The following is a 14,167-nucleotide window of genomic DNA, read 5'->3' as shown; positions in this document are numbered from 1 at the left end:
GCGGAGACGGCTGGATAAGCAGTGAGTGGCGCGGAGCCTTGCGGGGACGGTTGGGGTGGCCCAAGGAATGGCAAGCGGAGTTGTTTGCGGGGACGGCTGGAACGGCTCACAGGTCGGTGAGCGGAGCAGAGCAGCTTGTAGAGCGGAGCAGTTCATGGGACGGCAGGAAGTGGACTGGCTCGTGGTGAAGGCTGCGGTGGAACCCCACGGAGAGATGGCCGGCTGACCTCGGATCACGTAAGGTGCCCCTTAACACCCTGCGTGCCCCCCTTTTACTCTGGGGCTGCACTGACCAGGGACAGAGACTTTGGGGGTTGTTGGACTTTTGGGACTTTGGGTGGTTGCTGGACCCAAGAGACTTTGGGGGTGTTGGACTTTGGGGACTCTGGTGATCTTTGGGTTGCTGGATTCAAGAACCAACGGGAAAGGACACGGCCCAATTTGCTGGGGTGGGTCTTTTGCTCATGGTTTGTGTTAGGAATCCTGTTTGGGGTGTTTTTTTCCAATTTAATGCTGATGTCGTTTACCTCATGTTATTAAACACTTTCTGCTACACTCAGACTCCGTGCTTGCGAGAGGGGAAGTATTGCCTCTTAGAGGCGCCCAGGGGGTGGTATGTAATTGTCCCAGGTCACTGGGTGGGGGCTCGAGCCGGTTTTGCATTGTGTTATTGAAACAGAATCCCTAGATACAGAACCCGGCCCTTGTTGCTGCCAACTTAGATGGGCAGAAGGGTTACACTTATAATTGAGCATAAGCTTAAGAGTTTGCTGGATTGGGCCCATAATGTCGGAATATATTATAATGACTAAGAACTCAGAACTGGAAAGTCACACTATTAAACTTTGGAATGTTAATAGCACAAGTGGGTCAGTTGTGAAGCTTTGATCCAAATTCAAGTTCCTAAACTTCAGTTCCAAACCCAAATCACTTCACAAGAGTGTTGGATTTGAGTTCTGAAGTGGGCCCATCATAAAAATAAACATGAGCTGTTCAGTTGAAATCTGCACCTCCAAGGGAATCAATAGGTAACAATTTGTCACCCCACATGGAGTTACCCACACAGGTCACAACACTGGATTCGTTGCAATTAAGGAAGAAACCAATTTTATTTAACCACAAGGGTAGATTTCAAGTGAGTACAAGAGATGAGACATCAAAGTGAGAAATGGTGACAAGAAAAAGAAATATAAAAACACTTCCTAGTACTAAACTGAACAAACTAGACGTGGTTCAAAGTGAAGTCCCTTAACACAGGTTTGCAGTGGTATTGCTGACCACGTTTTCAGCTCCGGATCAGTTCCTGGGGTCCAAGAGCTGTTTTTGTTTTCTTTTCTTTCCTTTTTTTGTCCTCTCAGGTGAAAATGAGAGCTGGACAGGGAGAGATAACAAGGGGTGTTTTGGGCCCTTTCTTTTATAATTCAATCACCTTTGAAATGGATTTTTCTCAGAGTGACTCAGAGATAAACCTCTCCTCAGCTGAGTGGGGATACATGAACTTTGGCCAGAAGGGGTTTCATGCTGTTGTTTGCTAAGATGCAGATCTTTTTGTTCCTCTATTTTCAGGTCTGAAATCCGTGAAAAGCCCTTGCTTGTGTCTTCTCACGTCTGAAATCTGTGAAAAGCTCTTGCCGCAGTCAGCACAGCTGTACGGCCGCTCCCTTGTGTGTGTGCGCTGGTGTATTTTCAGGTGTGCAATCCGTGAAAAGCCCTTGCCACAATCAGCACAGCTGTATGGCCACCCCCCAGTGTGTACGTGCTGGTGTCTTCTCAGGGCTGAAATCTGTAAAAAGCTCTTGCCACAGTCAGCACAGCTGTATGGCCGCTCCCCTGTGTGCGTGCGCTGGTGTATTTTCAGGGCTGAAATCCGTGAAAAGACCTTGGCACAATCAGCACAGCTGTATGGCCGCTCCCCAGTGTGTACGCGCTGGTGTCTTCTCAGGCATGAAATCTGTGAAAAGCCCTTCCCGCAGTCAGCACAGGTGTATGGTCGCTCCCCTGTGTGCGTGCGCTGGTGTATTTTCAGGTCTGAAATCCGTGAAAAGCCCTTGCCACAGTCAGCACAGCTGTATGGCCGCTCCCCATTGTGTACGCGCTGGTGTCTTCTCAGGCATGAAATCTGTGAAAAGCCCTTCCCGCAGTCAGCACAGTGGTAGAGCTGTTCTCTGCTATGCGTGCGCTGATGCTTAGTCAGTGTACTGGCACTGCTCTCCCCACATTCAGACTGTGTCCTTGTTTCTCCCGGGATCCCGTGCCCTGCTGGAGAGAGCAGAGGCCATTCCGGTGTTAGCTCATCATTAGGGCTGCAGATTTGTCAAGGAAGGAAGGAAAAATGTCACAGACAGAGCAATTTCCCCACTTCTCAGTGACTCTTTTGGGGATGTGAACCTCTGCCTGCAATGGCGGCTCCTGTCCCCAGGGCTGGGCCCCATGCCTCACTCCGGGCACTGAGACCTGGCCTGTGGGGTTACAGCGCCACTCAGATTTGCCCCCGCCCCCAGTCATGATGGTGGGGGGAAAGGGACAAACTTCAGTGAAGGGCATTGCCACCCACATCCACTCTAGCCCACCCCAACCACTCTGCACCGGGCTGGGATTAGGGCTGCAGCGCTGGGTGGCAGGGGGCTTCTTTGCTTCTTTGGGTGGCAAGTGCCCCTGGGCAGGGTGAGGAGAGGGGCAGGTTTTATTAAAAATCTTCAAGCAGTCATAGTAAATTTTGTGACCTGTGACTTTAACTAAAAGTACAGAAACTGGGCTGTAATTTTGGAGACAAAATGCCGTGAAAATCTGCACCCTGACTCATGTTGCTTCTACCCTATGTTGTTTGTGCAGCACCTAGCGCCTGCTCCCATGTGTGCCATGCGCCTCTTGGGTCTTGTTTTATGTTTAAACTGCCCAGAATCCAGGCAGTGCCCTGACCCAGGACTAGGGCCCCTCGGTGCTCAGGCAGTTGAAACAGGGTCCATGGTTTGTTTTCAATCTGATTTTGGTTTCATTTCAATCAGAGGTTTTTATTTACATGGTGCTGGTTCTTCACTTTCTCCTGTTTTACAGCACGAGGCCTAGTCCCCACTTTTTGTGCTGTTTTAACAATACTGGTTTCAATATAGTTCAGTTGAGGGGCTAAAATCCCCTCACGTAGACACAGTTAGCTGCTTAGCACAATGTAGCTTATTCCTGGGCCCGATGTTTGTTTCATTCTTTGTGCAAAAATAAAACTAAACTAAAATTCTCAAGAAGGTTGGGTTTTTTTGCAGGGCGGGGGTGAGGGAAGGGGGTTGAGGGGATACCAAGTCACTCAGGGTTTGTGAGATGTAACCTCAAAAATATTTTTGTCTTGTTTTACAACCTGATCCGTGGCACTGCTGAGCTGGAAGGGGTGAATGGTGCCACCCAGCAGGCCTTTGGTCTACAGACAGTCACAGACGCGTTAATGCTGAGGGCTGTGCTAAGCATTGACACTGAAGCAATGTAAGTGACAATGATTTTGTGCCACTGAGAGAGCAGGAGGAGAGGTGATGTGACAGAAACCATCCCACCCCCTCTCCCTCACACCCAACCCATACACCAGGATACTCCAAGTTGTGGCCCACAGGACAATTTCCTCTGTACCCCACGTGCGTCCGCGCCCCCAGCAGCAGCTGCCTGGAACACAGGGCAGTTTTAGAGCATTACAGTGAAGCTCTACAAGTGCCTGAGACCTGCTCTACAAAATGGCGTCCTCCGACTAGGCGCGACCTCACACTCATCATACGTGATTGATCCTGTCTTGAGATAAACTGGAGCGAGTCCAGCAGAGGGCAACGAAAATGATTACGGGGCTGGGGCACGTGACTTGCAAGGAGAGGCTGAGGGAACGGGGCTTATTAAGTCTGCGGAAGAGAAGAGTGAGGGGGGATTTGATACCAGCCTTCAACTACCTGAAGGGGGGTTCCAAAGAGAATGGAGTTCAGCTGTTCTCAGTGGTGGCAGATGACAAAACAAGGAGTAGGGGTCCCAAGTAATGGTTTCTCAATGGGAGAAGTCTACATAAGATATTAGGAAACACTTTCACTAGGAGGGTGGTGAAGCACTGGAATGGGTTACCTAGGGAGGTGGTGGAATCACCATCCCTAGAGGTTTTTAGGACCCGACTTGACAAAGCCCTGACTGGGATGATTTAGTTGGGGATTGGTCCGGCAGTGAGCAGGGGGGTTGGACTAGATGACCTCCTGAGGTCTCTTCCAACCCTAATCTTCTATGATTCTATAAGTAATCAAACATTCTATTTGTAAACACCTAGAAGGAAATAAAGGAACAGATAAGAGTCAATATGGATTTCTCAAGAACAAATTATGTCAAACCAACCTAATATCCTCCTTAGGCAAGTAACAAACTTTGTGGATAGGGGAGAAGCAGTAGATGTCACATCTTGACTTTAGTAAGGCTTCTGATATTATCTTGCATGACCTTCTCATAAACAAACCAGAGAAATATAGCCTAGGCAAACCTACTATAAGGTGAGTGCACAACTGGCTGGAAAACCACACTCAGAGTCGTTATTATGGTTCAAAATTGAGCTGAAAGGACATATCAAGTGGGATCCCACACGGATATGTCCTGGATCCAGTTCTATTCCGTATCTTCATTCATTATTAGGACAATGGTGTGGGGCATTCATTCATGAAGTTTACAGATGATTCCAAGCTGGGAGGGGTGACAAGCACTTTAGAGGACAGGATTACAATTCAAAAGAACCTTGACAAACTGGAGAAATGGTCGAAATTAAATAGGATGACATTCAGTAAGATCATATGCAAAATACTACACTTAGGTAGGAATGATCAATTACACAAATAGAGAATGGGAAATGACTGCCAAAAAAAGAAACATCTTAAGATGGTTACAGAAACCTTGGTGGGATGGCATTCTCTCTAACAAGAAATTACTTATCAATTGTTGGTGGCTGTGAAATCCCCATTTCTTTATTTTTTTGTCTTTATGCTCCCCACTTCCCTATTGTTTGTCTGTATGACCTCTGTCTGGTTCTTTGATTGTTTCTGGCTGCTGTATAATTAATTTTTCAAGGTGTAAATCAATTAAGGTGCTGGGATATAATTGTTAGAGAATTATGTTACAATATGTTAGGATTGGTTAGTAAAATGTTAGTATAAGTTAGTTAAGATACAGCTAAGTAGGACTCAATTTTCACCATATAAACTGGGGTCCCAAAGGAATTTCTTTGGAAACCAACTCCAGGACACAGCCCCAAGCTCAGAGCTGCCAGACCTCAACACTCTGCCAATGACACTATGCAGAAACTGGAATCCCCCAGATGGACCTGATCCTGACTGGCCATCAAGAAAAGTTCATCTGGCTTATTGGGAATGGTGAGCATTGTATGCTTAGCGTGTGCAGTCTGTTTGTGGTGTTTGGTAATAAATAGACGTTAAGTAGGGTATTGCTGTATAAGGCTCTTTCACTGGTAAAAGACACCACAAACTCGCAGAGTGTAAGGGTATTCAGTGAGCTCACTGAACGGGTAAGAGTAGGGGCCTATAAACTGTGTGAGCGACAGAGAATTTTGTGTGGGTAACACTGATGCCAGGACAAGAAGTAATGGGCTTAAACTGCAGCAAGGGAGATTTAGGTTAGACATTCGGAAAAACTTCCAAACTCTGAGGGTAGTTAAACACCAGACCAAATTACCTAGGGAGGTCGTGGAATCTCAGCATTGGACGTTACTAAGAACGGGTTAGACAGATACGAGACAGGGATGGTCTAGGTAATATTTAGCCCTGCCGCAGTGCCAGGAACTGGACTTGACTACCTACTGAGGTCCCTTCCAGTCCTATCCTATCTAGTTCTCGTTGTGCCTATCCAGCTGGGATTCCTACCAGACTATCTTCCCCAGTAACTCCTGGCTGAGTTAGAGCAGGGCTTTGTGAAGCACATGTCCCATCTCCATTGACAGACTCCAAGTAAGGGAGAATCCATTGCATCATGAGGGGAGCGCTCCCAATGGTTCATTCACCTCCTAGATAAACACTGGCCCCTAATTCCCAGCCTCAATTTATCTCTCTTCTGCTCCCAGCCACTGGAGCTCGCTCTGCCTTTGCCTTCTACATTAAGAAGCCCTCTCCTAGCAGGTGTGTAAACCAGAAGGGACTCACCTGGGGAGGAGCTCTCAGGCCCGGAGCTTTCCCTGGAGTCCTCAGCATCCCGGATCCAGAGCTCTGCCTCCCGTACCTTGATCCGGTGGATTAAGTCTGGTGTAGAACCTGAATAGCCTGTTTCGGGGGGAAAGAATCAGTTTTATTACTGAAGTGTTGAGGGCAGCGACTCAGTAGGTGCAGCCCAGCACAACAGGGCCCCGATCTCGGTCAGTGTGCGGCTGCGCAGCACCTAGCACGACGGGACACTGCTCTCGGTCGCTGCTTCAGACGAGAGTGCAACTGATCCCAGGCAGGAGAATAATGAAATAAACCTTCCTTAGAAGAAACAACAAGGAGACCTGTGGCACCTTAAAGATTAACAAATTTATATAGGTACAAACATAGTAACACACCCATCTTTGCATGTGTATATATATCTGCCCACTTAAGTTTCCACTTCATGCATCTGATTAAGTGGGTCTTTTGGACGGGATAGGGAGCTGTTACAAGCAGCAGGAGAGTTTTCTCCTTAACTTATTTGTCTAACTAGAGTCAGTTCTTAAGGCAGAATTGCTGCCCTCCGTGGCTGGACTGGGATTCCTGGAAGAGGTTGTTGCTCATGTGCTGTTTGCTACCACCGCTGTGCCAGGACTGAGGTACATAATAAACAAGTTACACAGAGATTAGCCCCAGGCTTTGTAGCCCTGAGTTTTCCTTTAACAGGAAGCCGGCCTGAAAGGGTCTGGCATTTGCCACCATTTGTGTGACGGATTGGATCACAGAAACCCCCTTGGGGCTGCCAACTGATGTGCTGAGACTACTTCTAAGTCTGTTTTCCCTGGAACTTGGGACTTCAGTGCCCTGCCTGGTCTGAGCCAGACACGCTAGCCAGCTGCAAACCCAGACCCAGGTCTGAACCACATCCCCCAACAGCTGCAGGCTTAACTGAAAGCAGCTTAAGAAGTGTTCCTGTCTCAAACACTCAGATGCCCAGCTCCCAGTGGGGTCCAAACCCCAAATAAATCCATTTTACCCTGTATAAAACTTATAAAGGGTAAACTCAAAAATTGTCCGCCCACTGTAACACTGATGGAGAGATATGCACAGCTATTTGCCCCCCCCCCCAGGTATTAATACATATGCTATGTTAATTAATAAGTAGAAAGTGATTTTATTAAATAAAAAAGTGGGATTTAAGTGGTTCCAAGAATAGCAGACAGAACAAAGTGAATTACCAAGCAAAGCAAAATAAAATAAAACACGCAAGTCTAAACCTAATATAGTAAAAAGCTGAATACAGATAGAACAGGAGTACTTGTGGCACCTTAGAGACTAAGGCCTGCTCTACACTAGGCGTTTATGTCGAAGTTAGCGCCGTTACATCGAATTAACCCTGCACCCGTCCACACTGCGATGCTATTTAGTTCGACATAGAGGTCTCTTTAATTCGACTTCTGTACTCCTCCCCGACGAGGGGAGTAGCGCTAAATTCGACATGGCCATGTCGAATTAGGCTAGGTGTGGATGGAAATCGACGCTAATAGCTCCGGGAGCTATCCCACAGTGCACCACTCTGTTGACGCTCTGGACAGCAGTGCGAGCTCGGATGCTCTGACCAGCCACACAGGAAAAGCCCCGGGAAAATTTGAATTGGAATTCCTTTTCCTGTCTGGCCAGTTTGAATTTCATTTCCTGTCTGGACATCGTGGCGAGCACAGCAGCACTGGCAACGATGCAGAGCTCTCCAGCAGTGATGGCCGTGCAGTCTGTGAATAGAAAGAGGGCCCCAGCATGGACTGATCGGGAAGTCTTGGATCTCATCGCTGTGTGGGGCGATGAGTCCGTGCTTTCTGAGCTGCGATCCAAAAGAAGGAATGCAAAGATCTACGAGAAGATCTCTAAAGCCATGGCAGAGAGAGGATACAGCCGGGATGCAACGCAGTGCTGCGTGAAAATCAAGGAGCTGAGACAAGGCTACCAGAAGACCAAAGAGGCAAACGGACGCTCCGGATCCCATCCCCAGACATCCCGTTTCTACGAGGCACTGCATTCCATCCTCGGTGCGGCCGCCACCACTACCCCACCAGTGACCGTGGACTCTGAGGATGGGATAGTGTCCACGGCCGGTTCCTCGGACATGTTAGGGGACGGGGAAGATGAGGAAGGAGATGAGGAGGGCGAGGCAGTCGGCAGCGCTCACAATGCTGATTTCCCCGACAGCCAGGATCTCTTCATCACCCTTACAGAGATCCCCTACGAAGCGTCCCCAGCCGTTACCCCGGACACAGAATCTGGGGAAGGATCAGCCAGTAAGTGTTGTAAACATCTAAACATTTATTTTTAACAAAACAGGAATATTAACAATTAAAAGAATGGGTTGTTCATGATTAGTGTGCCCTAGGCGCTTAACGGTTTAGTCATGGGCAGTGCAAGTTTTGAAAAAAAATCTAGCAATGTCCGGTTTTCCGTGATTGTCCTGCACAAGCCGCTCTACTGTTTATTCCCTGCTACTGCAGCTACAGTAAAATGCGGTCTATATGTCCGGGGATAGAGCAGTAATCCTCCTGGGACATCTCGATGAAGCTCTCCTGGAGGTAATTTGAAAGCCGTTGCATGAGGTTCCTGGGGAGAGCGGCCTTATTGGGTCCTCCGAAGTACGACACGTTGCCGCACCACGAGACTATCAAGTACTCGGGAATCATTGCTCTGCACAGCAGGGCGGCATACGGCCCTGGTCTTTGGAGGCTTTCCCGGAGCATTCTCTGTCTGTCGCTCTCAGAGATCCTCATCAGGGTGATGTCGCCCATGGTGACCTGCTTTGAATTAGGTAGGGGAATGTTAGTGTTGGGACTGCTTTCACGTTCCTTTACAGAACTGTAACCGCTGGTTTGTAGCCACGTGGTGGAGGCGGGAGAGGGGCAGCCAAAAGGGATCGTTCCCGGGGACAGCCGCGAGGGGGTGGGACAGGGGCAGAGTTCCCGCTTGCCGGATTGCTGGCAGCAGGAACTGACATTGCTTTAAATGGGAAATGAGGCCAGTGGTAATATAAAAGTTTTAAACTGCCACAAGTGTACGGCTTACCATGTCTGCCCGCAACAGAAATTCCGTTGTCCTGCCCCGCTTCTCAAATGTGCTGTGCAAGACCCCAGGCACTGAATGCGAAGGCCGAGAATTCGACCTTGTGCTGAGTGCGCATGTGATAGGTGCTGTGCATGGTCTTGTTCACAGAGAAAGACTATGTTCTTTGTTCACAACTACATTTATCTTTCTGAGGAATTCACTCCCTTTTTCCCATTCCCACAGCCACATCTGCGACTGTCTCACAACCTAGCCTGGAATCACACTCCCAGAGGCTAGCGCGGATTAGGCGTAGGAAGAAGAGGACACGGGAGGACATGTTCTCTGAGCTTATGGCCTGTTCCCAAGCCCAGGCAGCACAGCAGACCCAGTGGCGGGAGAACTTGACCCGAATGCACCAAGCCAACATGGATCGGGAGGAGAGGTGGCGGCAGGAAGACCAGCAGGCGACTCAAACGCTGCTTGGACTACTGAGGGAGCAAACGGACACGCTCCGGCGCCTTGTGGATGTTCTGCAGGAACGGAGGCAGGAGGACAGAGCCCCGCTGCAGTCCATCTCTAACCGCCCTCCCCCGCCACCAAGTCCCATACCCACCTCACCCAAAGTGCAAAGAAGGAGAGGCGGCAGAGTCCCTGCTAACTCTCACTCCACCCCTGCAGAGATCTCTAGTAGCAGAAGGCTCTCATTTCCCAAAATTTGAAAAGTTCTTTCCTTCCCGCCTGACACAAGCCCCCGTCCAAGTTTCACCTCCCAATGCCATGTGTAGTTGATAATAAAAAATACGTTTCTGTTAACTACTGTTTCAATCATGTTCTTTTGGAGGAGGAGGGGAAAGGGGGTTGGTAATTGGACAGGACAGTCTCCTTTGGCAGGGTACATAGGCGGGGGCAGGCACAGCAGCAGGGCACATACACAGTGCAGTGACGCAATGACTAGTTACCCTGGTTAGTCTGGGAGGTTGTTTTCATGTTATGTTGGGGGGGGGGGGTTGCTTTGTGACTTTGTGGCGGGGGAGGGCAGTTACAGATCTTAAGCGCCGGTCCTTAGGCAGGATCACAGAGCCACACAGCAGGGGATCTGTAACCGTCCTCCCCCGCCACAAAGTCACATAGACCCCCCATACACACAGTCCCGATCAGGAGGGGTGACAGGCTCCGTTGAAACAATCATCCCACCGCAGCGGAGCCTGTCAATCCTTGAGTTTAGAAGCTGCATTCGCCTCACTACACTACACCCGCTCCGCACCACAGTCTGCGTCCCAGTTTTAAAAAATTCCCGCGAAAACAGTATTAAAGAAAACGGTGTGCTTTAACAAAGTAGAACTATTTTTATTTCGAAACGTGTGTTGGAAGGGGGGTGAAGGGGGTATGTAACTGGATAGGATAGTCAACATTAACTGGGTAAAGAAACGGGGGCAGGTTTAGCTTCTCAGTACACAAACTTTAAAGTCACAGGTTACCCTGCTCACTCAGGAACTTTGCTTTCAAAGCCTCCCGGATGCACAGCGCTTCCCGCTGGTCTCTTCTAATCGCCCGGCTGTCTGGCTGTGAGTAATCAGCAGCCAGGCTATTTTCCTCAACCTCCCACCCCGCCATAAAGGTCTCCCCCTTGCTCTCACAGAGATTGTGGAGCACACAGCATGCTGCTATAACAATGGGGATATTGGTTTCGCTCAGATCACAGCGAGTCAGTAAGCTTCTCCATCTCCCCTTGAGACGGCCAAAAGCACACTCCACCACCATTCTGCACTTGCTCAGCCGGTAGTTGAAGAGTTCTTTTTCAGTGTCCAGGGCGCCAGTATAGGGCTTCATGAGCCAGGGCATTAGCGGGTAGGCTGGGTCCCCGAGGATGACTATAGGCATCTCCACATCCCCAACAGTTATTTTGTGGTCCGGGAAGTAAATACCTTGCTGCAGCCGTCTAAACAGACCAGAGTTCCTGAAAACACGAGCGTCATGAACCTTGCCCGGCCATCCTACGTTGATGTTGGTAAAACGTCCCCTGTGGTCCACCAGTGCTTGCAGCACCATGGAAAAGTATCCCTTTCGGTTAATGTACTGGGTGGCCTGGTGGTCCGGTGCCAGGATAGGGATGTGAGTTCCATCTATGGCCCCACCGCAGTTTGGGAATCCCATCGCTGCGAAGCCATCTATGATCGCCTCCACGTTTCCCAGGGTCACTACCTTTGGCAGCAGTACATCAACGATTGCCTTCGCTACTTGCATCACAACAACCCCCACGGTAGATTTGCCCACCCCAAACTGGTTCGCGACTGACCGGTAGCTGTCTGGCGTTGCAAGCTTCCAGAGGGCTATGGCCACTCGCTTCTGTACACTCAGTGCAGCTCGCAAGTGGGTGTCACTGCGCTTCAGGGCAGGGGACAGCAACTCACAAAGTTCCAGGAAAGTTCCCTTCCGCATGCGAAAGTTTCGCAGCCACTGGGATTCATCCCAGACCTGCAGCACTATGCGGTCCCACCACTCAGTGCTTGTTTCCCGTGCCCAGAATCGCCGTTCCACAGCATCAACATGACCCATTGCCACCGTGATGTCCTCGGCGCTGGGTCCCCTGCTTTCTGAGAGGTCTGTGCTACTCTCAGACTTCAGGACATCACCGCGGTGCCGTAGCCTCCTCGCCTGACTTTTCTGCATCTGCCTCAGGGAAACCTTTATGATAAGCTGCGAGGTGTTGAGAGCGGCCACAACTGCAGCGATGGTCGCAGCGTGCTCCACGCTCGCAGTGCTGTGGCGTCCGCGCTGTCAATGACTGGAAAAGTGCGCGAACTGATTTCCCGCCGGCGCTTTCAGGGAGGGAGGGCGGGAGTGATGGACGGATGACGACAGTTACCCAAAAGCACCCTCGACTCATTTTGTTACCCAGAAGGCATTGCCGGCTACACCCAGAATTCCAATGGACAGAGGGGACTGTGGGAACTGTGGGATAGCTGACCACAGCGCACCGCTTCGAATGTCGACGCTTTCACCGTTAGTGTGGACGCACAAAGTCGAATTACTGTCCTTAGTGTGGACACACACGTTCGACTTTGCAATATCGATTCCAAAAATTCGATGCAAGTAAAATCGAACTACTCTCGTAGTGTAGACAAGGCCTAACAAATTTATTAGAGCATAAGCTTTCGTGGGCTACAGCCCACTTCTTCAGATGCAAAGCCCACCCACTGTTAAAGGATCCCCCCCAGCTCCAAGATGGACTTTTGGAGTCACATGGGCAAGTCACAGGTCCAGGCATGACTCAGAACTTACAGGTAGTAGCCATGGTTCACATGCTACCCTGAACGTCCTCAAGTAGACTTCTTATGTGGATTGGAGCCTTCCAAGATCCATAGCCCGTTAAGTGTTTCTTGACTGGGCACTTAACTTGCACATTCCTTTCTCAAGAAGCTGACCAAATGCCTTACTAAGGCTACTTAAAATCAAGCAAGTACACAGCCAATATTCATAACTTCAAGTACAAACGACACATGCATACAAATAGGATGAGTATATTCAGAAAATCATAACCTTTACGAGATGTTACATAGCCAGGGCCGGCTCTAACTTTTTTGCTGCCCCTAGCACCAAAAAAAGCGCCGCCCCGCCGAGCCCCCCCGCCAAGCGCCGCACCACCGGAACCCCCCCCCAGCACCGCACCCCATGCCACCCCCCCGCCGAGCCGCTGGAACCCTCTCCCCACCGAGCGCTGCCCCCCCGTGGAGCGCCGCACCGCCGGAGCGCCCCCCCCCCCCGCAGAATGCCATGCCGCGCTGCCCCCCGCCACCCCAAGATTGGCCGCCCCTTACCAGGTGCCGTCCCAAGCATGTGCTTGGTTGCCTGGTGCCTGGAACTGGCCTGTACATGGCATATGTAGCATAAAACATATTCCAGTTATATCATATATACATTCACAAGCATAGTCCCATAAAGCATTAGGGGGTGCAAAATCACAATTTGGCTGCTGGGTGGCACATGGCAGCAGAGGCCTTGAAGGAACCCAGACATTTCACAGCTGTGAATAAAAGAAGAGAAATTGGTCCTTACCCAGGGAAACGAAGCCCTGGTAATTCCTCAGCATCTGGTCCCGGTACAGCTGCTTCTCTGGCTGGGATAAGAGCTCCCACTCCTCCCGAGTGAAATACAGAGCGACGTCCTCGAACGCCACCTGGAGCTGCTGGCACAAGCATCACACTTGTGAAAAGCAACAGAGGGTCCTGTGGCACCTTTGAGACTAACAGAAGTACTGGGAGCATAAGCTTTCGTGGGTAAGAACCTCACTTCTTCAGATGCAAGCCTTGCATCTGAAGAAGTGAGGTTCTTACCCACGAAAGCTTATGCTCCCAGTACTTCTGTTAGTCTCAAAGGTGCCACAGGACCCTCTGTTGCTTTTTACAGATTCAGACTAACACGGCTACCCCTCTGATACTTGACACTTGTGAAAGTTACTAATGACCCCCCTTAATAGCTAGTAGCCGTTATGTCAGCCAGCGGCCATTAGGGGGAAGCAGACACCTCAAGTACACAGTAGCCTGAACTTTTCAACTGTCTTCCCTTTCAAGGCCTTGAGGTAGTTGGAACTAGCCCTAAGCCGGTTTTCACTGACCAGATAGCAAAAGCACGGGTCTGGTAACCACCAATCAAGTGTTAACACGGCAAGGGCCTTTGTCTGAATGTGTGTAAAGGATCTGTGAAAATGTGTGTAAGACAGTCTTTGTACCAAGGTGCAAAGCTCTCCTTTCTTCTGCAGAATAAAGCAACTCCTTCTTATCCCTGTCTGGCTGTTATAGGCTCTCAGCTAGGTGGACCCTATATTTCGGTGACACACACTCTCAGTAGGGGACGCGGTTTCTAGGGGAGCGACTCCCAGGGAACCCCCGGACCAGCAGCTGTGACCCAGGGAGACTCCCCCCCACCCCTCACAGCTCCCCGGGGACTCGGGGCCCTGCTGGCCGGGGACAGGA

At 50.0% G+C, this 14,167-nt stretch overlaps 2 protein-coding genes across 2 annotated transcripts; one reads left to right on the top strand and one right to left on the bottom strand.

Moving 5' to 3' along the window:
* Positions 1 to 1,130: 1,130 nt before the first annotated feature.
* On the bottom strand, positions 1,131 to 13,446 carry LOC122174831 (zinc finger protein 239-like). The gene is made up of 3 exons (XM_065592477.1): positions 13,251 to 13,446; positions 6,153 to 6,269; positions 1,131 to 2,259 (listed from the first exon to the last, which is right to left on the bottom strand). The coding sequence occupies exons 1-3, from the start codon at positions 13,282 to 13,284 to the stop codon at positions 1,532 to 1,534; spliced, it is 879 nt and encodes a 292-aa protein (XP_065448549.1). The 5' UTR covers positions 13,285 to 13,446; the 3' UTR covers positions 1,131 to 1,531.
* On the top strand, positions 7,463 to 10,053 carry LOC135983067 (uncharacterized). Its single transcript, XM_065592474.1, has 2 exons — positions 7,463 to 8,443; positions 9,438 to 10,053. The coding sequence occupies exons 1-2, from the start codon at positions 7,867 to 7,869 to the stop codon at positions 9,911 to 9,913; spliced, it is 1,053 nt and encodes a 350-aa protein (XP_065448546.1). The 5' UTR covers positions 7,463 to 7,866; the 3' UTR covers positions 9,914 to 10,053.
* Positions 13,447 to 14,167: the final 721 nt, after the last annotated feature.

The sequence above is a fragment of the Chrysemys picta genome, chromosome 4 (genome assembly GCF_011386835.1).
Source record: "Chrysemys picta bellii isolate R12L10 chromosome 4, ASM1138683v2, whole genome shotgun sequence".
Lineage (NCBI taxonomy): Eukaryota > Metazoa > Chordata > Testudines > Emydidae > Chrysemys > Chrysemys picta.
Note: the sequence above shows the minus strand (reverse complement) of the source record. Positions and strands in the feature narration are given on the sequence as shown.